Source organism: Dromaius novaehollandiae, chromosome 13 (assembly GCF_036370855.1).
Source record: "Dromaius novaehollandiae isolate bDroNov1 chromosome 13, bDroNov1.hap1, whole genome shotgun sequence".
Classification (NCBI taxonomy): domain Eukaryota; kingdom Metazoa; phylum Chordata; class Aves; order Casuariiformes; family Dromaiidae; genus Dromaius; species Dromaius novaehollandiae.
Window position 1 is genome coordinate 9,418,941 of NC_088110.1, and position 26,552 is coordinate 9,445,492.

The window sequence follows — 26,552 nt, forward strand, 5'->3', positions numbered from 1 at the left end:
TACATGCAAACCTCTTGGATAACAGTAATTCAGATGGTTGTAGATAGTACACAGTGTGGATCAGCAAGAGCTATTTTGCTCTAAATTTCATTTTCACACATCTTCAGACTTTGTACAGAATCCCAGCAGATGCTTGGGATGAGGAATATCTTAAGTTTATATGGACATAAATAAATCCCTGAATTGCTTTTTGCTGTTTATCCTTTATAAACTGATATAGCAGTAAACAAACTGCATTTTCAGAACTGTGAACAAATTGCATTTCATATGAGTTACCCAGTTATGGGCCAGACCTTGTATTTCTTATTCAAGAGGGATTAAATCAGAAGGCAAGTAGTCTTTGAAAAGGTGGTTTAATACATGGCTAGCTAAACTCTTGGCAAATTACTGTCTTGAAGGAAAAACTATGGCTTCTAGTAGATGTCTCTGTACTTGTTTTCAGAAAACCTCATGTTTGCCCCCCTTAGAGGCTTTCTTTCTAAGTGAAGCTAAAGTTAAATATCAAGTGAGATTGAGCTTCTGAGGATGATTTTCCTGAAACAGGATTAAGATTCGTTGACAATGTAATGTAGGGTAGTTAATGTTGCTGCTGTCCATGATTTAAACTGCTCTGTGACTAAACTATATTTAGTTTCTAGAGATATGAATTCAGTACCTCTTAGCTTTAAACTTGCTTCTGTAAGAGATAAAAACATGTTTACTTTGGTCCCACTGTATTTTTTTTCTGGAACAAACTAAGCAAACCACTTATTATCTGAGCAGGATAGTAACCAGTCCTGAAGTGGTTCTTCAGAGATTTATGAAGATCATTCAATTACAGATTTTTCTTGCAGATTGTTTCCAAGTTGTTTGTTTTTTCTTTTACTATGGGGGAAACATTAGGGGAGTTCTACAAACTTAATAGTCTGTGGTCACTCTTCCAAAATCTAGCTCATGCCTAGTTACTGTACACTGGTCAGTTTGCATGTGTTCTCCGTGCCCACAAAAGTACGAATCCTTTTAAAAAAAAAAAACAAAAAAACCCCTCTGCCTGAGAAATACCGTAGCTTGAGCCAATGTGATATCTATTATAGTTTGTTACTACCTTGACACCATTCCCATTGTATTTAAATGACAATGGCCCGATTGTATCTCAGTGGCATTGATTAACAAGGCAGTCTGTAATTAAATAGGGTAATATAATTCCTGACCCTCTGTAAACATCTGGATTTGCAGATCTGCCACTCCTAGTTTGGGAGCTTTCTGCCACACATCGCTAATTAATGTTCTTATGCCTCAGTACCTACATCCTCCTGCTGAGCATCTTTTCTTTGTTCCCAGTGCCAGTCAGAGCCTGTTGTCAATACACAGAAAATCAACATAGCTGCCTAACTCCACGTGACATTTAATGAAAACGAAGCAATATCTAATTTGCCTGTCTGGTGTTACTCTATTAAACCCATAACTTAAGAAGTTGGGTAGCAATCGTGCTACCGAAGAGTACGAGGTGATGCTAGTCCATGTGAGCGATGGTGTCTGCCCAGCACAGGAAACTTTGCATCCGCCCTCGCCTGCCTGCCACCTACCCGAGGAACGGGGCTTTCGTTAACAGTGGCGGAGCAGAGCATTTCTCCCCGCACATCAGTTCTGGTTCCTTCTGTTAGCTCCGTCCTCTAGTGCCCGGGGAACTGGTCATGTGGGCCACGAAAAGAAGGGCCACCACGTTTTCTCGCAGAGGGATCGCCACCAAGACTGTGAGGGCAACTTTCAGTCCGGGGGGAAACCCCCCTTCTGGATTCAAATTAGCAAGCTACAAATAAAAAGCACTGTAGCACAAGAGAATTGACTTAGTCATTGTGCACAAGTGTCTTAAAATAGAAATATACAAAAATTTCTTACATAAAATGACCCAAGCAAGTCTACATATGTTGAACACACAGTCAAAGCACTTACAATTTTAAATTGGCAGTTGTGCTCCTTCAATTTGAATTTCCCCATAGTAGTATTTGAATTTTCCCACTAGTACTCACAAGCATGCAAAAAGCTTGTTTTAGTTGATTTTGCTTTGCTTTAAGCATTATTAGTACTGCTTAGAGATATTTTGAAATATTAATTGTATTAAAAAGTTTCTGATGACTCTCAGTTAAAGTCAGTAATAATAATACATTTTAAATCATAAATGTATCTTAAATCATGTATCTGAAAACCTAATATACCTTTTAACAGGTTATGGCTCCACCCAGCCCATTTTATTTCATTTTCTATTTTTCAGGAGGGTGTTTTTGGTCTCTGTTTTATTATTTTTCTATCTCCTTTCTGGCCATTTTTCCTTTCCCTTCATTCCTCAAGCTGTTACATTAGTTTCCAGAGTGTCTCACTGCTGAGTGTCAGTAACCAAGCACGGAATATTTTGGCTCTCCCTGAAGTATGACGCCACTGATCATTACTACATCCATCCCCTCAAAGCCAGTGCTAACCCACGGGCAAACGGTGGTACTTCACATACTGAGGCCTGAGCAACTTTACTGACAGGTATTTAACCAGGTATTAAACAGGGCAAAGAACATACATAACATTTTATTTGTAGCAATTCTCAGAGATCAACTTGCCAGGTAAAATCTTATGAATCAGAACAGCACAGTAAAATAAAGTAAATCCTTTACCGAAATTCATAATGATTTGCACTGGAGCCCAGTTTTGGATGATACTAAATTGGCCAAAGAGGATGCTACACAACTCCACTTAAGTTTTTATCTCGGATTAATTTTGCAAACACATCTGCCAGCATGGTCGGACAGCTGCGGAGTTATTTTGCCCCAGTGGTTTGGTTCCAGCAGGTCATCAGTAACCCGCTGCCTTTGCGATCGCAGGCTCTGATTTGGGCGCACGCACGCGGCACGAAGGCCGCCCGGCACCCCGCGGAAGGGCGGCTGCCCGCGCCCCGCGCCTCGCGTTTCGGCGAGTCCCAACGCGCCGCTAAAGTTCCCTGCGCGGGAGCCCTGGCGGGGGCGGCCCGGGCTGGCGCTCCGCGGCCCCGGCAACCCGGCGGCGCAGGGGGCCGCGCCGGCTCCGCGCGGCAGCGCATTGACCTCCGCCTCCCCCGCGCGGGGAGGAGACCGGGAGCGCCTCCCGCTCCGCTGCTTCGGAAGAGCCCCAGAAGCCGCCTCCCCGCGGGGCGCGGGCAGCGCCGCGCCGTTCGCCCAGAGCCCCTGCGCTGCGCGGCCCACCCGCACCGCGCCGCACCGCGCCGCGGACACCCGCTCCTCCGGCGCGGCCCCGCGCAACGCATCGCGGCTCCCCGCGGGACGGCGGCGGCGGCGCCGCCCCCAGCCCGCGCGGTGCCGCTGCGCCACGGCCCGGCCCGGCCCGGCCCTGCCTACCTGCGCGGTGCTGCGCGGCGCGGCGCGGTGCGGTGCGGACGGCTGCTCTGCACCTGCACCCGCGCCCGCGTAACAAAAGCCCCGGCGTCAGGTGGCAGGAGACGGACTGCGCCGCCATTGGCTGCGGCGGCGCGCGGCGGGCGCTGGTTGGGCGGCGCGCGGGCGGGGGCGCTGACGCCAGCGCGGGGCCGGTGGGGAGGCGGGGCGGCGCCGCGCGCCGTCTTTGTGCTCGCCGGCAGCCCCGGCAGCGCCGCCGCCTCCCTCCCGCCCGCCCGCCTCCCTCCTGCCCTCCCGCCCGCCCGCCCTCCCTCCTGCCCGGCGCGGCGCGGCGGGGCGGGCGGCTCCGCGCCTCTCCGCTCCGCGCCTCTCCGCTCCGCTCCGCGCTATGAGCGCCGGCGCTCCCGTGCCTCCTCGCGGCCGCTTCCTGCCCGGCGGGGGGCTCTCCGCCCCGCTCTGAGGGACGCAGCGGCGGGGCCGCGGAGCGAGCGGAGCGCGGAGCCGGGCGCGCCGCGGCGCAGCGGAGCGGAGCGGGGCGAAGGCAGCGCGGCGCCATGCGGGGCCCGGCGCTGGGGCTGGCGCTGGCGCTGGGGCTGCTGCTGCTGCTCGGCGCGGCGTGGCTGGCGCGCGGGCAGAACGAGACGGAGCCCATCGTGCTGGAGGGCAAGTGCCTCGTGGTGTGCGACTCCAACCCCACCTCCGACCCCACGGGCACCGCGCTGGGCATCTCCGTGCGCTCCGGCAGCGCCAAGGTCGCCTTCTCCGCCATCCGCAGCACCAACCACGAGCCCTCCGAGATGAGCAACCGCACCATGATCATCTACTTCGACCAGGTGGGGCGGCGCGGCCGCGGGGCGCTCCGCCGCGGCGGGGCCGAAGTTGCCGGGCGGGCGCGGGGAGCCGCCGGCGGGAGGGCGGCGGGGCCCCGCGAGCGGCGGCGGGCTGCGGGCGCGGCGCCGCCGAGACGCTCACGCCGCTCTCCTTGCAGGTACTAGTGAACATCGGCAGCAACTTCGACTCGGAGAGGAGCACCTTCATATCGCCCCGGAAAGGGATTTACAGTTTTAATTTTCACGTGGTGAAAGTGTACAACAGGCAAACCATCCAGGTCAGCCCTGCCCGCCGCCGCCTCGCTCCGCGGGACGCGCGGCCCCCGGGGGGACGGGCCGGGGCTGCCCGGGCCGCGGGAGCGCCTCCCCCGCCGGGGTGCCCGGGGGCCGCGCTGCCCGGCCGGGCCCCCGCCCCGGCCCGCGGCGCCGCAGCCGCCCCAGGACGGCGGGGACGCCCGAAGCCGCCGCCCGGCCCGGCCCCCGGCAGCCCCGGGCGCTCGGCACCCGCCGCGCCGCGCCGCGCTTTGGGGCGGCAGGAGGTTGCGCTGGCGCCCGGGGTGCGGGAAGGCGCCTGCGGGTCGGGTCTGGCCGTGAACGGGGACGCGGGCGCGCAGACACCCCGCGCGTGTGCCCAGCCTGCGGGTGCGGCTTGGTGCACACGCCCCCGGGGCAGGGGTAGCGAACGGCCGGCCTGCAGCCAGGTAGCCTAACCTAGGGGGAAAACCTGTCTGCATGGACCTGTCCGTCGCACAGGTGAGCGTGCGGACACAGCACCGAACTAGTTTAAGTGGCTTCACGCATCTGGATCGGGAAGGTAGTGTATTATTAACGTGGGATATGCGGGTCTGGGATCATTAATGCGAGCCGAGCACAGCTTATTGACTGTGTTGTGGCATATTGTCTTTGCTGCCTAACAAAGGAAAACTACCTCTTGAATACACTTCAAACGCGCTGACTCTGGCGGCTGTGGCTCTGCTCCTCACTGTCTCTGAGGTTTCGCATAAAGCCATCTTTCAATAAGTACGAGCAGACCTCTTTTCATAGCCTGAAAACACAGGCACCCCATTGAAACCCTTCAAAATAGGATCAATGCCCTGTTTCATATGCACCGGCTGTTTTGATGTAGCTGCCGGTCTAAAACAGCGGTGAAAGCCTTCTTCCTTTAGAGTACGTACCTTAGCTGGGCTCGGATTGATATTTCATTTTTTATGGGGTTGGAGTTTCAGCTGTCAGAAAAGGCCCTTTCTTAACTAAGCGTTTCGCCTGCTAGGTGAGCCCCGGCGGTGTCGTTGTCTGACTTTAATTGACGGAGAGCTTTGTTTTGTCTTGCTCTTTAGGTGAGTTTGATGCTAAATGGGTGGCCAGTGATTTCTGCCTTTGCAGGGGACCAAGATGTGACCCGAGAAGCTGCTAGCAATGGAGTCCTGATTCAGATGGAGAAAGGAGACAGAGCTTATCTAAAACTGGAGAGAGGAAACTTGATGGGAGGCTGGAAGTATTCCACGTTCTCTGGATTTCTAGTGTTCCCGCTTTAAATAACTTCTCATCCGAGCAGAGGGAAAGCAGCAAGTCAGAGAATTTCTTACAAATTCCCGAATTGTAGCTGGGTTTAAAGAGCTGTGGACAGCAGACTTTTTACATTCAAATATTAAAGAAGCTAAATCCTGCTTAGGTTTGTGTACATCTGCTTTGAAGAATTACTACTTATTTTTGTTGTGTTGCAGCCAACAGGCGGGAGACACTATAATTGATCATACCCCCATTTATATTCCTCTCTCTCCTCCCACAAAATTAGTTCCCATCTCTGTGTCACTGGTGTAATCTGCCATCGTTCCCCCCATGGTTTCTGCCTCGCCCAAGTAGACTTTAGATATTTTCGTTGTCGTTTACAGCATATTTTGTAGTTTTGTTTTTAAAACATGTTAATCTTGACTCTTTCTCTGAGTTTAACTTTTAAAAAAGCAAAGTATTTTTGAATACATGGATGCCATGACGGAAGGGAAAATGCAATTCTTGCTGTATACCGGCTGGCAAAGGAAAAATTTATACACTAAGAACTATTCACAGCCAAGGCTGACTAGAGTATTTCAGTATTTCTATGTAATTCTGAGTGATTGTGAAATTTAAGGCTGCTAAATGTTTTGATGCTTGTTTTGCTCTTGTAAAATGTGGCCCAACTAAACGCCAGGAAGTATATTGAACTTTTACTATTACTCTGTAATATATGTGTGAATATCGAAAATTAATTTTTGCTTTAATTCAATAAAGTTTAAATGGGACTTTTATTTTTCTTAACCAGAAATACGCTCTCTCACTGCAGGTAGCCGGGGCGCGGAGGCCAGGGAGCTCCCGGGCTGCGCTGCCAGCCGCGGCACGGCGCCGGGGCTCCTCGGGAAAGCCGCTGCGCTCGGCTCGCAGCCCGCGGCCCCGCGCCTCGGCGCGCCCTCGCTACCCCCGGGCGGCGCGGGCAGCCCCGAGCGGAGCCACCGCTAGCACGTTTCCCGCACAATCTTATATCCGGTTATTATAGCGTTTATCTGTATTATAGTCTATAAAGCAGATCGCATTTTATACAGCCGTCTAAAAATAACTTACAATGTATACTTCGATGCTAGTAGTATTTATTTGCTAGTATTATTTTGTTTACAGTCTTTTAAAGATGTAAATGCTATAATTTTGCAGTACTCAAAGAGATTACTACTTTTATTAAAAGGTGCGTACCACCAGGATTTCGATTGTATCTAAACTTTAACGTGAAATAAAGCGGTGAAATGACCCCCTGGGCTCTGTGCGTGGCGGGGCGGCGGGGCGCGGGGGCTGCGCCGCGCCCCGGCTGCCGCACAGCTGAAGCCGCGTGGCTTTTTCAGACCGCGGCTCCCAGGAAGGCATTTAATTAGCTCCTGGAGGGGTTAGTGCTAGCATAATGAGCAACGCTTTTTCTATTTATCCGCAGGTTGCGGGCCGGGCGCCGCGCTGCTTTCGCCCCGGGCCGCAGCCCTCCTCGCCCGGCCCGGCCCGGCCCGGGGCAGCCGCGGGCTTCACGTCCAAACGCGACGGACCCAGCGCCCGACAGCACCCGGCCTCCTGCTTCCGAGCGGCGCGGAGGGCTCAGCACGCCTCTGCGCCCCGCAGCCCGCGACTGTGCACTGGCGCAAGCCGTCCCGGGGCCGGGCCCCCCCGGGAGCCCCCGGGGCCGGGCCGCCGCCAGCTCCCCGTTGAGCTCATCGGGATTCCGGGCACCGCAGCCGCCGTGCAGGCGACAACGGGGAGTGATGAAGAAGGGTTGATAACGGCAGGCGGCTGGGTCGCTCTCACCCGGAGTGAAAATCTGCGCCAAGACGGCCCCGGACCGGCCTCCCGGGCCGCGCTCCGCTGCCGCCGCACACCCAGACGCGCTGCTGCTGCTGCTGCTGCTGCTGCTGTCCCCGGGCCGAGCCGGCTCCCTGCCGCGGGCGCGCTGCCCCGGCCCCGGGCCGCCCGGCGAGGCTCGCGCGGACCGAGAGCTACGGGCAGGGCGCGAAGCCGCTCCCGCCTGCTGCGGGCGGCGAGAAGGAGGGAGAACCGGCCGCGGGGGGAAGGCCCTCGCTCCGCGCCCTCGCCGCCCTGGCACCTGCCCGCGCAAGCCCCGAGCGGCGCGCAGGGCTGGCCCGGCGGCGGCCGCCGGTGCGGGGCCGAGGCTGGCTCGCTGGGCTTGTCTTTATTTTTTTCCCCCTTCCTTAACGCGAAGTCACCTTGTGCTGAAAGTTTTCCCCAGGTTGTGAGAGTCTCATTAATACCGTGCAGCTGGAAATGGTATTACCCCATCGCAGCAAATCACTGCGCTGCGGCGGTTACAAAACGCCCCCGCGCCTGCCCGGCCAAGCCGGGATTGTTCCGCGCCCGCGCAGCAGCAGCAGCGTGCGGGGGCCCTTTGCGGAGCGCGGCGCAAAGCTCTGCGGCGGGGCCGGCGCTGCCCCGGGCGGCGAGGGAGCGCCGCGGTGCCGGCTGCCGGTCTTGCTGCCCCCGCCGGGCTGGGGCTGGGGCTGGGGCTGCCCCGACGGGGCGGTCCCGGCGCAGGAGCCCGGCGGGCGGCAGGGCGGGCCGCGCCCGTGCGTGCGCACGTGTGTAGAGATCGGTAGGTACCAGGGATTCGTTGTCCTCCAGTTCTTGCCCCTGAATTTAAAGCGGGGAAATCAGAAATGAGTTTTCCTTTTACTGATTTTCTTTTTAAACGGGTATCTTGCATCGTTGCGTGTTTCCCGGGAGGTTTTGGGGGGCCAAGCTTAAGGCGTGCACCATTTTTTCCCTTTTTTCAGGGAAGGGGCTGGGCTCTTTTCTTGCTTCCTGCCACTTTTTCGAAGCCCTTCGGGCTTACGCCAAAAGTAAGCGAGCGCGGAGGCAGGACACGGCTCCCGGTGCGCGGCCGGGGGTGTTACTTAGTCCCTGATACGCCCGGGAGGATGGGGCGAGGTGAGGGCATCTTCCTCGCAGCTTGGTTCTCGCTCTTAACGTCACCGTCCTGGCTTGTATGAAACCTAGACGTTTTCCAAAAAGAAAGAGAAACGACCTTGGGAGGGGGGGGAATGTTCGAGGGAGGAAAACCAAGTAGGAGTGAACCCGCCGGGTTCTCGGTGCGGGCTTGGTTGCCGAGGTTGCGTTTTGCACCCTCGAGTAGCGGTGCAAGGCGGAGGCACCGGGGGGCTGGGCTGCCCTTCTCTGGCGCGGGGTGTCGCAGGGCGGCACAGCCCCGCCGAGCTCGCGGCGGCCCCGTCGGGGCGTTTCGGTTCCCCCCCCTTGCGCAAAGTGGCCGCGGGAGCCGGAGGCGCTCGGCCCCGGGCCCGCGGCGGGTGCGGCCCCCTTCAGCCCGCGGGCAGCCCCGCCGCCATTTTGGGCAGGGGCTCAGGGGCGGCGGCGGGGCCGCTCCCGTCGCCGCCAGCCCGCTCTGGGCGGCGGCCGGCACCGCGCCGACGGGGCTGTAGCGCGGGCGGCAGCGGCGGGCCGACGCCGCGGCTTTCCCGTGAGCTCTGGCCGCAGCCCCGCTGCGACCGCGCCTGTCCCGCGCGCGCAGCAGCGGGCGCGAGGCCGCTGGCGGCCGTTAACGGTCGCTACCGGCCGCGGCGCGTGTGCCCTCGGCTCGCGGGCGGGACGAGCGCTCCGGAGCCGCCGCGGCCTGGGCTCCCCCGGCCCGCGAAGGGCGAGGAGGCCGCCTCCCCTCACAGGCCTTAGCGGCCGGAGGCCCCCTCACCCCACGGTACTGCCGAGGCTGCGTCCAGCGCCTGGAATCGCTCCTTCACGTTCCAAAAACGAGCCGTTATTACTCTTTACGAGCCTTTAATATATTTTTCGGTTGATGTAAGTAATGTCTGATTGAATTTATTGCTGATTAGAGTTGAGCATCAGTTTACACAACAAGAAATTATGTTTCATTCAGTTCATTAGCATGACTAGTGTTTGGTTTATGAGCATATCACTAATGGTAATGACCAGAGTTGATTGATTTCTAATGTGAATATAATTACACAGATGTAGGGGAATTAAAAAAAAATCCACACTGTTAATTGTTGGGTTTTTAGGGAGCGTGTGGGGGAGAGAGGGGGTGGAAAGGGAGAAGCAGACCAAGTCTGTTCTGCATGAAGAATGTGAATATAAAGATTAATAACTCCAGTAGGAGACAGCAAGTTTGGTCTAAAAGGAAAGAAAGTCATGCAGTTAACTCTGGGAATGGTTAATGCACATACCATATTGCAAAGCATAATTTTCCTTCTTGAACCCCCTCAGGTACAGCTTGAAGCCCAATAAGTTCTCTTGGAAGAGGTCGTTTCTGAGGAGCAGGCAGAGGCAGGGCTTCGCGCATCGCTGGGCAGTCGGCTCCCTCCAGCCGTGCAGGCGGATTTCTCCCGGCTTGTGCTCCGGCAGCTATGCGCCAGGCAGGCTCAGCTCCGAGGCAGAGCCGCGGCCAAGTGGAGGGGAGCTGCGCCTTCCTCTGGGGTCAGGGAGCAGGGGATGCCAGCTCAGCTCCAGGATCTTGGACAGCAGTATGTCTCAGCTATGGCACTGCCACCCCTGGCAGGAGCATCTTGCCCACCCTGCTACTCTGCCCCTTTTGGGGAGGGGAAGCTGGATGGAGGTCTGCAACAGGTAAGAGAAGCACAGCGGGACTGTGGGACCAGCCACCAGGTGGGGTTTGAGGCACGGAGGGAGGTGACAGTACTTTAAGGACTCAGTAGAGCAAGTCCGAAACATCCTGTGAACTTCAACTCTGCCCCATTCCTGGTCTGTGTCCCTGAGGGTGACCTCTCTCCTTTCCACTTAGCTGGAGATGTCCTTTGGGAGCAGGGGATCAGAGAGTTTTGCTGGAGGCACCTTCTGCAAGGGAGAGGGGTGGAAGAGGGGGAAGGCTCAGACGCTGGCAACCTCTGTGGTGCTGAAATACTGGGGAAGGGAGGCTTGCACAACTGTGTTTCTTGCCTCCCGTTGGGCAGGGTTCGGGGGGGAGCATGCAGTATATTCTGCTAGCTGGAAGTTGCCAAAGGGCCCCTCTAATGCAGGTAGCCTTGTTGCTTGCCCACAAAGAAGAGAGGCCTTCTGTCTTTGTGGAGAGTGAAACAAGCCCTCTGCCTTATGGCATATGCCAGTGCTAGCTAGGCTAGCAGTAATCAGTAACTGCCTTGGGGCAGTTGTTTTTCTTTCTGCTCTCAACATGCTGGCTGGAAACCCAGTTTGAACTGTGTTGCTTACACTAGAGATATTTGAATTAAGTGCATTTCTCCCACCTTCCACTAGCATTTACAGGCTTCCTAGGATGCAGGGTGCTTCCACTTTCTGTGGCCATGGATCAGCAGTGCTGATCCCAGTGTAACCAGCTATGCACATCTGGGCTGCAGAGCTCCCTCCACCCATGGCAGCTTTGAGCCTTCTCTTGGGCGGGATAGATGATACCATTTGCCCTTCTGCAGCTTTAGACCTATGTTGGAGGACAGAGATGGTAGAGAGCTATTTTAAATTTCAGTGGCTGCCATATAAGATTTTCCTACAACATGGGATTCCTAGAATGAAACAGTTGCTGTTCTGAACTCAGGACCTGGCTCCAATGCTGAAAAGCCCTGTCTGGGGCATGTCCCTTTGGGAGGGAGTTGTAATGCTATTGGAGAATGGTTCTGTCATTACACAGGCATCTAGACTTGCAAAGGAGTACCTAAGGGTCTCCAGCTTCTTGTGCCTGGATCACTTTTTTTTTTTTTTTTTTTTTTTTTTTTTTTTAAAGCATCAGGGTCAGTAGCCTTCCCTGCAGAATGCTGTGACTAGCACTCTTGTTATTAAAGACCGTTTGATTTTAATTCTAGTATAGTGTGGCAAGTTATACCCATCTTGTTCTTATCCTCATACTTTCTCTTGTATGCCCCCCCCTTGCTGTATTTTGGAGAGTAATTCTATTTGGGGCAGATAGAGAAACTCTGCTAAGCTGTGAGAAGAAAGAAGACCTGAGGAAGAGATGCTGGAAGTCTGAGCAAAATGACAGAAGATATGATTAATTTTCATTAGTATTAGTAATTTGTATTGTGTACAGTATGTTAGAAGAGAGATAATCAGTGCCTCAAACCTCATTTATATTTCCAGTTGGAAGCATTGAAAATGTCTTGCTGGAGACATTCAGCAATGGTGCTCTTTTTTTTTTTTTTCTTCTGTCTACACAACACTCATTGAAGAAATAGAAGGTCGCAGGATAGCTCCTTCCTTGTTCGCAATTAATAATCATCCAGCTTATAGTGGAAATTCTCATTTCATTGTTACATTTAATGCTAATAAATTTTGACATGTTCCTGATATTTTTAGGCTTCAGGGTTGTTTAAGTCGGGATCATCCTCTTTGAGCTTCTTCTGTACTGACAATGTTTCCCAACTTGGTCAGTAGTAAATAACTCTTTCAAAAAGATAAATATTGTAATGGTAATGAATGCAATCCCGAACCTTTTAGGTTAAAAAAAAAAAAGCAACTGACTGCATAATAACTCTCATTTCAACATGACTGTCACCAAAGCAGTTCCCTGTTTCTCTTATTTAGGGAATGAATTATCAAATAAAAATGCTGAATGAAAAAAAAATGTTATTGAAAATGTCATACTTGCTCACTCTAACAGTTCTTTCCTTCAAAATTTGTTGTAGAACACTGCAGGTTATTGGTCAGACTACCTGATCTGCAGACCTGGTAAATAAAATTTCCATATAAAGAACAGAAAAACACTTCATCCTTTCCCACGGATGTGATACTATTCCTGATTTAATAATTGTTAAAATCTGGGCTGCAGGACTTGGAATATCGTGGATCAGTTCTTCTTACTTTGATTTTCTCCACAACCTTTGTATCTGGGCGTATATTAGACTCATGTTCTAAAGTTAGTAGTTGACATGGATCCATAACTGTCCTGAATGTTTGTATCAGTTCTTTACCTGGTTTTGGATTTCCCACCTTTTAACTGAGATGAATTTCCTTATGATTTTGTCTGTTGAGGTGTGGGGAAAGAGAAGCTGCTGATTTATCTTTTTTATCTGATTTTATTGTTCCTCTCTTGTCTCATTAATCCCACTATTTTAGTCTTCATCCACGAGCCTTTCCAAGGTCTTGATTGTTCTTACAACCTGGAGGGTTGCAGCCTACGGTTTTGTAATCGCTCTTTTGAAATGGCAGGACCAGTTCTAGCCATAACAATTAGATGAGGCTTAGCTCTTATCGTATACATAATAGAAATACTAATTCAGGTAGCCTTGCAGCTTGTCATGGGGCCAACATCTTGGAGCGATGTACTGAGCAGAGATCTTCACCAGGTTTCCTGCAATATACCTGTGCCCCTCTTGTGGCTTGATTAAGCTAATTGAGGGCCCTGTGAGGAATGCGAGTAATTCACCACCATTAGTATGCATAAGCTTACCAATTTTGCATTTAGCTTATCATGTACATGGAAAAACAACACAGTTCTGATAATACGCAGAATTAAATTATTTTCCCACACTAACCAAAGACATCAGTGACAGTCCTGAAGCACTGATTTAACATAACATTTTTGGCCTATGAAAGGCATATGCGCTATGTAAGATACATACGGTGGAAAGACTCCATTGACCAGAAGGGGCTTCGAAACAGATGCGTTGAAAGAAAATAAGTTTGTTTCTTTAACTGGCAGAGCAAGATCTTTCATTATTAGCTTAGAGCTGCCAGTACTCAGAGTTCAAGATGCAGTTTTAAATTCCAGTGGGTTGTTAAATGAGATTTTTCTGCTGATGTAAATTTGCCTAGCTGTATTGCAGCGCAAATTCTTGCAACTTATTTTGCCCTTGGGACATTATGGCAGTAGTGAGGAAACCGTGTTGTTACAGAAATACATCCCAGTCCTGTTACCTCTGCCATTGCATGTAGCAGATATATTTGCATGAGAAAAGGATTATTTGGATGACTAGGATTGTGCAAAGTGCAAGTCCATATTCCTGATCTCCCATTTTATTTTCCTCCCATTTTTATTTGGCCTTACGTAACACTAGCTGAAATCTTCTTATGCTGTTTCCAAGATCTGGATAACTTTTGTGGAGACATGCAATAGTTTCAGTGGCAAACTCTTCCCACTTAAAATACTGATAACTTCTTATTAAAGATGCAGAAAAATCTATTGCTATTTTTCTTTAAATGGTAGATGTTTTTTTAAAGAAAATGTCTCTCGTCTGCCCACCAGCAGTCTTTTGGATGGTATTGAAGACTTGGATAATTGTCCTGTGTGGGAAAAGAAATAGTTGAGTTGTGCTGGAGCTGTTTTAAGACAAGTGAAACATGTATAGGAAAGTGGAGAACACAGCATCGAGGACAGAAATGCAATTTTTCTTTCTAGTGCATTTTGTGTAATTTTGTGGCTGAGATGGTCATGGCATAAGGTCTTACTCACTACTTTGAAGCTGGGCAACTGATGCTTGGGTTCTCTTGGGTAGCTAGTTAATACCTGCAGGTTTAGTCATGACTACTTGATGCTAATGTTAGTGGTAATGACGGTCTCATTTGGTTAAACTTTAGCATCTGGGAAGATACATTTATCTGTATAACCACAGAATGATCATTTTTTGTTTTAATGTTTAAGCATGTTTTTAATGTTCCCCTTGTAATGTGTTTTGAGCAAAGCTGGAAGATGTTGCAAATGCAACATTGGGGTGTTGTTTCTAAATTGATATAATTAGGAGCTGGTCTGATTGATGCAATTAATGTCAGAATACTCCAAAGAAAGGCAGGCTCTTTATTCAGGTTGGCTTCACATGTATTCTCTTAATTTGAAGTTGTGTGAATATATTTTATATTTTTTGAATACATCTGTCATATCCTACCTTAATGGTGACAGCATATCATACCACTGTGTTTCTGTCACACTGTATCTACACCGGTGTCTAATGAATACTACTGCACAAAGGCTGTTGTACATAGTGCAGCTGATTGAGTTCCTGTCTGGTCTGCGTGCTTTTCACTAAGCCTTTTACCTCTCCAGTTTATTGACATTTTCACACTCTTATATAGGGGTAGCTTTAGTCTGGCCCCAGTGCCCATTCTCAGCGTCGAAGGAAGAGTACAAGAGACTTTCTGCATCTGTTCAACAAAACAGAGGTTTTTTTTCAAGCTCAGAGCAAAAGGATTGCTATGCCATAGGGAGCGCCACGCACTTTAGCACAAGCAGGGTGTGGGCTGGCCACAGATGGCCACAGAAGAAGGGAAGCATGCATCCTTCTTCCTTGTAGGAGAGTTGTAAACTCTTTGACACAACAGTTTTACTTCATGGCCTGCAACGTTGTTGAAACACTTTCTCTATGGGCCTTCGGGTGCTGGTGCTCATCTGTTGAGTTTCTTCTACCAGTAGCGCAACTTTTACTGGTTTACTCTTGTAAAGCTCAATATTTCAGTCTTGCCAATCAAGTGCAGACTCTCTCTGTTGTTTTAACTCAGTTCATGTCTGTCTTTATATGTATCTACTTTCTGTTGTTTTTGAGATTAACTTAATTCTTTCCTTCAGTTCTCCTTTCCAGTTTTCTCCTGTACCTTTATAGGTAGTTCATACTGCATTTTTCCTTTTCCAACTTAATTTTTTTTTGCTTAGAAGAGCCCTGTTGATGTACGATATTAGGATTTCTGTTGGAAACCAGTAAATATGTTAATTTTGGCTGAAGCATTGGCTACCTGCATCTCTCATTGGTTCCCCAGGATAGATATAGATATCTGTAGTTACTCTATTGAGGAACCTACCGTTTTGCAAAACACTTAAGAATGTGCTTGATGTGAAGAATATGTTTATCCGGTTGAAAGCAACAAGGTGCTTCATATTCTTAAAGTTAAAGCACTTAAGCCTAAGCTTACCAGCCATGTATGCCTTCAAGCTGGATAATAGAAAGAAGAGGGTTGTTTTATTTTTAAACCACCAGGTAAGTGGCATTTTAAAAATTGGAACATTCTTTTAGTAGGAATCATGGACAACAATCAACTACTTTTAAGGTGGATCTTGACAAGATGGCAAATGTGTGTTTGTGAAGAAAAGGAGACAGACCTGGAGGTTTTTTCCAGTTTTGCATTTGCACTTAAGCCTAATTTAGCAAGTTTATTACTCCTTTTTTCTTGATGCTTGTTGGCATACTACTATGTTGTTAAACACAGGAACAAAAACAGAAAAAGCTGCTCTGGCTTGTAAACTTATGCTAGATTTGAGGTTTGGTTTCTGTGGCTTCTTTGCTGCACCAGGGAGGTAAGCTGTGCCTGTTTCTCTGACTGGTATGGTTTACGTCCTCGTCTCTACAGGATAGAGCTACAGCTCTTCCTTCCCCGGTTATGCATGGCATTAAAAACTCAGCAGAATTACCCTAGTGGTAGGTCCTTAAGCATGTGGCCAGGTTCATGACTAAGCATGAGGTTTCTCTCGATTCAGAGTTTAATATTAGAAGGGAATAAAATACTTCTCACTGAATAATAGTGAAAACACAGCAGGAGGTTATTTTGTTCAGGGAATATAGGCTATTGTCCTACTCTTGTCCAGAAAGCAACATACATCAAACAGAAGATGTCTTCCTTACATTCTGGCTAAATCAATGTTATTTCTTCCAGAATACTGCTGTTTCCATTCCTAGAGATAAAAAAGCATAGCTCACTGTCAGTAGATAATTCCTCCTCTTGGGCTTTCTGTCCTTGACAAGTGGAAGTTTTTATTTTTGTTAGAAAAGGAAGATTTTCTTTATTTCCTGGAAGATTAAATTGCCTTGCTGGCAAATCTGGTTCACTGAAGAAATGGAGGAAGAGGAGCAGATGGGGAAGAAATAGGAGAGAAAATAATTTGGTTTTTTTTTTTTATAGTCTCCCTTTGTTAAGATGTCAGTTACTATCCTGTATCACCTATATCGGAAACTTGTCATATTCCCCCAACTAGCAGAAAATTTATCAATTATCCATAGGGTGGGAGGAAGCCCTTTTAATTGTTGGGCTCATCTTTAACATATGGCTATGATAATCAAAGGGGAATACTTTTAAACATCCAAATAAGAAGGATGAATATTGAAATACCATGATTTTTTAATCAAGTTTTGCATTCCATGGGAATGATTACAGAAAATAGTGGCCTTTTCCACTTTTTTAGATGGTATTGCTGTGTTTTAAATGCCGTTATCTCACACTACAGAACCGTTAGAATGCTGGATTAAGCAGTTTATTCCATAACTCTAGGCTCTGATTTAGCACTAACTTTCTTTTTGATGAATGCAGAGTAGATCTGGTTACTTGTAAACACAAGTTTTCCAAAATGGTCTGTGGGAGTAGAAAGAAGATTAATGAACCAGTTACTGAAGGGGGAAAAAAATGCTTCCCTAATTGACAAGGTCTGAAGGCAGTCAGCTAGACTGCACACAGAGGAGGCAAGCAGGCTGCGGTTTGTGATTTTGGGTGGTGGTTAGTTATTGATGGCTATTGATGGATTAGGCATTCTGATTTCTGAGAGACAGCTGCAGTGTGCTTAGCTCTTAGCAGTGTTTTTTTTTTTTTTTTTTTTTTTTTTTTGCCTCTGCAACAATCAGACTTCAGAGAACCGGGAAGTAAGGGAAGCACTTATTCAAGCAATACGCCAAATTACAAACTTTGGATACAGATCTTCCCTTTTCTTGGTGCTGTGGGAACAAGAATTTGCTTACGTTCCTTGGAGCCCAGGCATTCGTCCCAGCACTGGAAGGATGGTGCAGGTCCATCGCTACCCCCTGGTAGTGCTTGTGCAACCGCCTGAGAGCAGCTCCGGCCCAGAGACTCTGTTCTCTGGAGCTCTGAGGTTTTTTGTGGCCAGAGGCAGGTTGTTGAAATGGCTTCTAAAGTCTTCCTGGGAACAGAATACAAAGGGCAGATAATGAACTGAGCTAACAGGTGAGAAGCATCTTCTAGTTCAGCTCTCCCTTGGTCCAGTTCTCCCTCTTTTTCGAAATGTCTAGTTCTTACATAGTCAGTCTTCAATTTCCTTTCAATTAGAGCTCCATCCTACTTCTTTGTCCCTTCCAGGTTAGCGGGGTTTAATCCTCTCTCAATTCTATTTCAGCTGTATTTCTTCTTTGCTTTCATGACTCAGGACTTTTTTTTTCCTCTTTTCCATCCTGCTATGTCACTTCTGGCTGGAACAGTGTCCTCATTTTCTGAAAGGAAACATCAGTCCAGCAGGAGGATTAAAGGAGATTTTAAAATAAATTCCTAGGGAGTCTCAACCCCTAGCAAAAACTGGAAGAAAATGGCAGTGAGTTTCAAGTGTAGTGAACTTCATTTTTGTACAGTATAATGTAATTCATAATGTTATCAATATCTACAAAAGCATAAAGAAAAGACAGCAGTAGGAGTTACAAAAAAAGTAATAAAATGAAATGCCTTTTAAAAAGTATGAAAATTAAACTTCAGAACACCGTAGAAGAAGGGGAAGGGCCAGAGCAAGGACCACAAAGCACAGGCTATTCTGGAAAAAAACAACTTTGGAGAGATGTGAAAGTGAAGCCAAGAGATAAAGGAAGCCCTCCAAAACAGGAAAAGGGAAGCCTTCCTAAGCCAGTTCTAAGTGCATAGGTTAGGAACTAAAGAGGAAAGGAATTTTAAGCAATTTTGTTTTATGTTGTGTGCAGAAAGAGAAAATAATCACAAATTTTCCTCTGTGTAAAAGGATCAGAGAAGCACTGTCAATTTGACCATATTGCTGAGACAGTATTTAAAAAATAAACTAACACCCCAGCTTTCTCCTCAGACTTCCTCTGTGTGCTCAAGTACCAATATAAAAAATTCCAAATATAAATCTCAAAAATGATCAGTCAAAACCTGGACAAAATGAAGCACAACAGTTTCTCCTTTTAATTTACTAAATGCATCAGAGGATAGGTCACAAAGTCTCTTCCCTGCTAATGAGCATGATTACAAACCTTTGGGTTTGCCTATGACAATTTCAAGCTTCCCTTCCATAACACAGTCAAAAACTGCATTGATAAGGTGTTGCATGCTCCGCTCTTGGTTAATTTTCACATATCATACAAACACCAGCCGCTATTAGCCGGTTAAAGATCTGGATAAGCTCTGTTCAATTCCCCAAAATGAAAGTATTTCTGCCACCAGTGGGGAGCTTCTGGCTGTGGCATGGGGACAGTTCTTTGAAGGCTTACCACCTTTTCTTTGCAGGATTGAAGGAGACTTTGAAAAGAGAACGTCAGTAGTTTCTTTGTCATAGGGATAGTAACTGTTATTTTGCCCCAAAGACTATTTTCAGGTTATCAGAGTCTATTACTTCGAGTAAGTTGCTTTTTGAGTGTATTTTATCAAGTCAAACGATGGTTTGGGTCAGTTCACAAATGTACGAATATCTGCTTCATTGCATAGTAAAACTTACCTTAAAGGTTCTGGCTGGGGCCTGTGTTATGAATTGTTGCATTTGAAATAAGGAATGCTTATTGCGGTGAAAAGACTAACCAAGTGGTGAAATGGGTTTATCTTTCCTTGTCACTTGTAAGAGAAAGGTGACTGTTTCCCTATGCCCAGTTAACTAAACTCCCTTGACTCAAGGGCCAGTTCAGTTCAGGAAGTGACCGAGATACCCCATCCAAAACAATGGATTTTTGTGTTGATTGGTATCTCAGGTTGTTCCTGAATCTGAGTTGTTACTTCTCCCTGGGCCTAACATTACTTTCTTTTTTTCTTTTGCTAGTAAAACATTAGGCACCTAAGAATAATGCATATTATTAATACCAGGGCGTTCAGGACTTTTTCCTTGTCAAAAGAAGCAAATTCTTGGTTTGGATTTCCAAAATTCAGATGTTTAATTTTGCTCCTGTTTTTTCACAATGCCATCTTAGTAAGCTGATTCATTTATGTTTCAGTTACCTTTAAATGCCCTTTTACAGAATCAGGGAAGTCGAGGACAGGATACCTAGCCTGGGCTAGCAAATGAAAGAACAAAAGTTGTGACCGTTGTCACTGACAGCCCTTGTGCGTGTCATATCTGTGATTTCAGCCCCATAGAACTGATGTAATTTTCAGCTCCTGCATGATGCACCTACAAATAGGAACTGCTCTTGCAGTATTCTGCTAGCCATAATAAGGTGCACATTGTATATGAATAAAAACAGCTCAGCTTTATTACCCGGCTTGCATGCCTGGTAATGAATAGACAGAAAGCTCACTCCTTCACGAACAGCAGAATTTAATATAGTCTCTTCCTGGAGTTGCACCAGTGGGACTGAAGGTTTATCTCAGCATTCCAATGGTAATAAAAATCTAAATTTAAACTCAAAACATCTTACTGGGGCAAGAGTACCCAGAGGCTATGTGCTTTGTGTTGAAACTTTGTTTAGGTCATAACTGCTTATCTAAAGTTAGTTTATACCAGCTAGTTAGGTTTTATGTTGTTGAGCAGTACCTCCATTACTATGAGAGACATTTCAAGTGGAGAGGATGCATATGAAAGTTCATCTCTGCTTCAGCATTGACATTTAGTTTATCCTCTTACTAGTTAGAGCATAGCTATGTGGAAAAAATCGTGAGCTTTGGGATCCCTAGACCTTCATTTTGCAGATGTCTTTACATCGATTCTAACTTATTTTCATAATTAGAATTCTCAGGTATTTGGGATTTAAGGTAAATATGAAAGGAAGGGGTGAGAAAGACATCTGGTGAAAACTGGCTATAGCAGGGAAAATACTGTTAATTGTGAACACAGATTGGAAGGGCCGCTGTAAAAAAGTGAATATAAAAAGTTGCCAGATGCTAACTGGTGTCTTCTCAATTCAGAACCTAGCTTGCCCAGTCATGACTTGTTCTTTTTGCCTGTATCTTTGAAGGTGGGGATCAGGAAAGCAGAGACTCCAATACAATTTTTGCAACATGAATATGAGTAAGAGAGGATGAGGGAACCAACTGGAACTTTTCTCAGGTCATGTGAAAGATTGGTGTCCGGGACATGAATCAAGCACTGAATGGTGAGTTTTCCAAGACCCTCGTTTACTCTCTTCATTCTGGCGAGGGAGGAGCAGGGGGTGGGGAGGAGGGGGAAAGTAGCTTTAGTGAGAAAGCTTGAGGGAAAGCAGTATTCTCACTCAGTGCCATTTTCTAGCCATTTTCCATATTTGCATGTGGCTCCAGCTGGCTGCAAAAATAAGTTGTGATCCCATACATGAAATACAGCCATGCTTCAACAGAGCAGGCAGGCAGGAAGGGAAGGAGAGCAGGTTTCAAGAGTTGAGTTTGATGCCACAAACACTTTCCCCATTGTAGGCAGCAAAGTCCAGCAGCTGACTTAGCATAGCTGAATGAAGTTTTCTTGGAGCAGGTATCAATGAGTGGGCTGTAGGATGCTGTAGATATTGCTCTTTTCCTCCAACTCAAGGTTATGGGCTTCACATGCCTTGGGTGGCTCTAGCTGCCCTCAGGTGACATATCCTTAGTTACTTCTGGGTTAAAAAACAGCCCCTGCTGTGTGTCTTTTTAGGGAGTGTAGAACAGTGCATTTCTGTGAAGGGGAGAGAGAATGGCGTAGGAACAAATGGCTGTTACAGTGTTGGGACAGCGCTGGGACAAGTGACAGGCTAGTAATTGCTTTGGGAGCATGTACCTGTGGTATGCTGATCACTGCATGCTTTGCTCAAGCAGGTTTTGAAAACATCATGTTTCCAATAACACCATTTGACAGTGACTTTTAGCTTGTTACTTCACAGAAGAGCTGAAATCAAAAGCCTGATAATGTACCAGGTTTGGCTATGCATATATGTATACTAAATAATTCTCTCTGACTTCTGTGAGAGAAACTGCAGATTTCCAGGGACTTAAAATACTTACAGTTTTTGGGTGACTTTTTAAGTAATCATTGATGTGGTTGGTGAGCAGTACCAGGACACGTCTACTTACTCTTACTTTGTTCATTCTCTGAATTAGTTGTGCTATGGAAAGCATGAACGCTATCTTTAAGATATTTGATGTGATGGCAAAGATTAGGAATTACAGTGTATCAGACTCAATTACATAGACATTCCTCCTGTTATTCAGGAAAGGTCATAAAAATGCACAGTATATTGGAAGACTAATATGCATATCATGTAATCCCCAGAACTGACAGTCTCTAAAACTGTGGATAGATACACAGAGTAAATAGTTGAATGGAAATCCTTGCCTCTTAAAAAAGGTGAGGGTTATTTACAAATCACCTTCTGTAAGTCTCCTGATAAGCATTCCAACTTTTTTTTGTTTCTCCTCTGTCTTAATTGCCAGTTCCCTCTTTCCATCAGCTGCTGTTTTGTGTACTGTTTATCAGTTTTGTCTGCCTTCCCAGATCTACTTATATTTCCGTTCATCTTTTGATATCTGCTTCACCATGACTACTGCATCCTTCTAATTTCCTATGCTTTTTGTATTCACTGATATTCAGTCATTAGCATTGCTGATTTTTCCAGTCTCAAAACAGTGTTTTAATACAGTTATAGGGTCTAGTGCTTTGTTGTTTATGCACTCAGATACCAACTAGTCGGATTTTTTTTTTTTTGGTAGGCAGGCACGTAGGATTTCCACTGATGTCTGTCATTTTCCAGGCTCCCACTGTCAGAGCTGCAGCTGACTCAGCTTTCCTGAAAACTGAAATTGCCACATGCTTTCTTCTTTTCCTATAGCTATTCTGCTTTATACTTACTATAGTCTGACTTTCTCATTAGTTTTATTGTAACTTTTTTCTGAGATCACTTGTCTTCACAACTCTGCCCATACAAGCCAGCTTTCCAGCGATGAGCAAATGTTAGCTATTCCAAGTTGCATTCATATGTGTCACCAGTACTTAGCGCCATGATCTTTTGAAAAAAAATGTTTGTTACTTAGTAGAACTGTTGCTCTTAAACATGAATGCGCTAGAGCTTTTAGAACAAAATATTGGTGGATTGTCTTAAGATTGGACAAACGTCTAGATGTTTCTCATCTTTCCCAAATATGTTTAGGTATCTGTGACTACAAGATTTTTGTTTCTCATGGTGTCTTTTACGTGTGTTTTTTTGCTCCCATCCTAATTGTTCTCTGGGAATCCTTGTGTTCTGGGAGCCTTGGAAAATGCAAATTCTTAAAGCAAATGAAACATCACTTAACAGCTTTTTGAGCTTCTCCATGACATAGCTGCTTTCTTTCAACTCACTGAAGACATTGCTTCTGGGAACAAAAAACTTACTTGTTTTCTGTGGTACTTCCTCATTTAGCTTCCTTGAAACATCCAATTAAGGAGCTCGTTGTTTCCGATTGCAATAGCAGTTGCTGCAAGCTGAACTAAGTTTCTGACTGGTTTTAAATTTGATAATTTGGCATAAATTACAGCATAAATAACTTTTCTGTGACATGTTAAACAAGTTTGCCCATTTGCTTCATGAAGGCACCTAAGCAATTCTCTACTGATACTCTAAAGCTGTCAGTACCATAATCAAGTATTCATCTATTCTTACGTTCACGGCTTGCGGTTACTTGCTGGATTTCTTCATAATTATTATTTAGTCTCTGTAGTGAATGTTCTTGTCCATAGTCTCAGTGATTTATTTTTACTCACAGGATGAATAGTTTCAACTGTTTTTAACTTTACTACACAAGAACAAACATTTATAATTGTGCAAATACACCTGTGTGCATAAAAGTGCCTACCGACATTCATGAATGCCTAGTTAAATGTCCTGCTAGTCACATACATGTGTTTCACAAAGATTTCACAATACCTGCTGACTACGTGCAGACGTGGTGATACATATGATCCTACAGCATGATCCCCAAGAAATGTGTAGAGAAGATGAAGTTATTTATTAGTTGTCATTTAAAATCACAGAATTACTAGAAAAGGAAGAACAGTCAGCTTTACTGTCTTCTCCCTTCTCTTAAATAATATTATAGTAATTGATTTTTAATATCTAAGTTCTTTGTAGGTCATTAGTGCTATAACTCTGCATACGTGTGCCTGCTTCTGGAAACAGTTCAGGCCGTAATCTCATAATGTTGAATTCTACGTGGCAGTTTTATTTGAACTTAATTTCTTTTTCTTCTAATGCTGTTACCCTGAGAGTTATGAGACAGACATCAGCTGACAGCACCAGGGGAAGGATAGGTATTGGCAATGACATAAAAGCAGAAGGGGAGGAAAAAGAATAGCTATTGTAGCATTTATCAGTATTCTACTAATAGTCTGCTCAGACACAACTCTGGAATAAAATAGACATTCATACTGCAGTTTCTTGCAAAGGTTGGAGCTATTCATCTGCAGGGTTACAAGACAGAAGTCTAAACCTTCCAGATAGTAAACTGTTTTATTATATTGTTATAATAAGAAGAAACATCTTAAAAGCCATATCCTTCAGTGTAAATATTCCACCCTGTTCTCTTTGGAGGTAATGGAGATATGGGCAACCAACCTTCCTAGAATGGTTTTTGAAATAGTGTCTGCACATATGAAAAGAAATTATATGACCAAACATTTTAGGCAGTAACAGAGGCAAGAATTTTCTAATTTAGGGCTTGATCAGCCGTCCATTGAAGTGTACAGGAAGACTTTCATTGGTTTCCATTGGGTTCCATGTCTTTTTAGTGAAGGAGTATGGTTTCACTGTGAGCAACCAGGTAAAGATATGCTCCACAAGAGCTCTTTCTCTATTACTGTAGAAGAGACTTTGGCAACAAGATGGGAAAAGTGTCCAGAGATACTAATCAAATCTGTGATTTCAGAAACCCACTGGGCACATTTCTGTGTGTGTGGGACTGTGTAGGTAGTGCAGGTAATACCTATAGACATCACTGTAGTTCCGATTCTGGGTGGCAGCTGTGCTGCAGTTGTGTTCACTTTCAGTGCCTTAGTGAAGATACTCTTTTTAGGCTGGAGTAGAAACCTTGTTCACTCAAAATGTTTAGGAGAGGACAGTTTAGATCTTGGACTGGATTCAGAACATCTAACCCTGGCATCTGACTGAGACACCTAAGTCAGGAGCTTTGGGGCACTCTTTCATTGTACAGGGAGCCCATCTGACTTGGCAGCTGCAGGTGCCTCAGTCTTCTCCTTGATATTATGTGGTTTCTAGGGCAACTACTCTTCTAAATTAGAGACTCCAGCTAAGTGCCATGTGCGGAATGACACTGAGCCTTGCTGTATACAAAGTTACACATAGCGAATTTGTGAACCCCAAATAACAGGAGGAAAAAAAAAAAGAGAAAAACAAAATGAAATAATGGGTTAGGCACTTGTTGGCTTGGCATTAGCAAACTTGTGATCTATTGCTGCTTTTCCATTGAGGTGTTATAGGAATTTAGACAAAGTCAACATTTTTTGTCAAGTTGATATGCTTCAGATTTTGCCCAAGGTCTTATTTAAAAGAGATAATTTTCTCCTTTGGTACAAACGGACTGTTAAGCAGTGCAAAAGAATTTTCAGTGAATGCATTTCAGAATGCCCAAAAATACTGCTCAAAAAAGGTTGTAGTTACCCAACAACTTCCTCAACAAATGAAATACTTCTCATATGCTCAAATATTTCATTTTTCTGTTAGTGAACTGATTTGGTTTCTTTTGCTTCAAATTTTAAAATTTGCAGAGAGGATTAAAATGAAAAAAAATTGAATTAAGAAAATCAGCTATTATTTTAAATTGCAATTCAGAAAATGACCTAAAATATTTTATTATGCAGAAACCTGCATTTTGTTCCTAAATTTAAACCAATGAATTTGTTCTTTTGAGAAAGCCAGTTTTATGAAAATTAAACTGCCATTGAATTTTAAATTTGAATATTTTGTTGTTATAATTGCAGAACAGAAACTGTTAACTGGGTTCCTTGATGAAACCTATTTAGTCAGAATATTAGAACACTGAAATGGTGTCAGATTCTATTAGAAAGCACTTGTCATGTTCAAGATTATTGCCAGAAAAAGGAGGAGGAAAAAATAAGTAACAATATATACGTATTCTCTGTTGTCAGCTTTTAGATATTTTTATTCTATGTATTTTGCATAATCTGTTCTTCTGTAGTCAGTTGTGTATGCATAGACATAAATGTATGCAAGCCAAGTGAAAACATTGAACAAAAGTGCTATTTTTAGGTGAAGTGGTTTTCCATGCTAAAAGGTAAGGGTCATAATTGCATTATATTTTTAATGGCAAGTAGTATTTGAAGCTGCATGATAACTCTGGAATAATTGCACTAATGTCTTTTATGAGCTTTCACTCTTGTCACTAGCCAGCCCTTGAAGGGGAAATAGTTTGTGTGCACGTTTCTGTTGTCTGCCTTGTGTCATAAAATGCATGTAAAATGCTACCAAGTCTGACACCTACTTTGTCTCCAGTGTTTTCTTTGTGTAAATGACTGCCCAGCTGCACAGAAACAGAAGTACCTCCCGTTTCAAACAAAACTTTCAGCTTTCTGGAGGTTATTCTCAGTTGAAGTCAATGAACACGAACACCTGGGGTTGTTTTACGCGAGATAATGCAGCTGTGAGAAAGTCTGAAAGGTGAACTTGTCACTGTTCTTTTGATGAAAGTTTCTAGCAAGTAAAATGCATAGATTCCAGTTTATTTTTGGGAAATGAAATTACTCCCCCCAATTCAGATATGAGAGATTTTTGCCATATACATCTTTCTTCTGAGCAACATCAAAGTTTCTTTAAGAGCAAGTTTTTATCTCTGATAATTGAAGTAAAAAGAGAGACTGCTGTAATTATAAGTGAAGAGTTTAAAATTTAACATTAAAAGGTAAAACAGAAACTCATTTATGAGAGAAAAAGTTTTGTCATATGCACTTTCATATTGCAAAATTTTAGGAAAAAAATTCTCACTTAAAGATTTTTTAATGGAAAAGCATAAGAAGATAATTTCCTTTTTTGACATGTTTTAC

General features: G+C 45.8%; 1 protein-coding gene and 2 long non-coding RNA genes across 6 annotated transcripts in view; 2 read left to right on the plus strand and 1 right to left on the minus strand.

Moving 5' to 3' along the window:
• Positions 1–3,416, minus strand: part of LOC112984393 (uncharacterized) — a 32,797-nt gene extending 29,381 nt beyond the window's left edge. The window contains exon 1 of one of the 2 annotated variants that reach the window (XR_010391420.1): positions 3,360–3,416. This is a non-coding gene — a long non-coding RNA (uncharacterized LOC112984393). The remainder of the gene's footprint in view (positions 1–3,359) is intronic. The other variant, XR_010391413.1, reaches the window with a different exon arrangement.
• Positions 3,417–3,655: 239 nt separating this feature from the next.
• On the plus strand, positions 3,656–6,471 carry CBLN1 (cerebellin 1 precursor). The gene is made up of 3 exons (XM_064519579.1): positions 3,656–4,189; positions 4,345–4,464; positions 5,524–6,471. Exons 1-3 carry the CDS (start codon positions 3,911–3,913, stop codon positions 5,719–5,721), a joined length of 597 nt encoding a protein of 198 aa, XP_064375649.1. The 5' UTR covers positions 3,656–3,910; the 3' UTR covers positions 5,722–6,471.
• A 2,929-nt stretch (positions 6,472–9,400) lies between these two features.
• The window catches only part of LOC112984398 (uncharacterized), a 59,172-nt gene continuing 42,020 nt past the window's right edge, over positions 9,401–26,552 (plus strand). For all 3 annotated transcript variants that reach the window (XR_010391423.1, XR_010391421.1, XR_010391422.1), the window contains exons 1-3: positions 9,401–9,517; positions 9,944–10,303; positions 20,512–20,649. This is a non-coding gene — a long non-coding RNA (uncharacterized LOC112984398). The remainder of the gene's footprint in view (positions 9,518–9,943; positions 10,304–20,511; positions 20,650–26,552) is intronic.

Coding starts and splice junctions, on each gene's coding strand:
- CBLN1 (XM_064519579.1), top strand. CDS start 3,911: ATGCGGGGCCCGGCGCTGGGGCTGGCGCTGGCGCTGGGGCTGCTGCTG. Junction 4,190..4,344: donor TGATCATCTACTTCGACCAG/GTGGGGCGGCGC, acceptor CTCTCCTTGCAG/GTACTAGTGAACATCGGCAG. Junction 4,465..5,523: donor ACAACAGGCAAACCATCCAG/GTCAGCCCTGCC, acceptor CTTGCTCTTTAG/GTGAGTTTGATGCTAAATGG.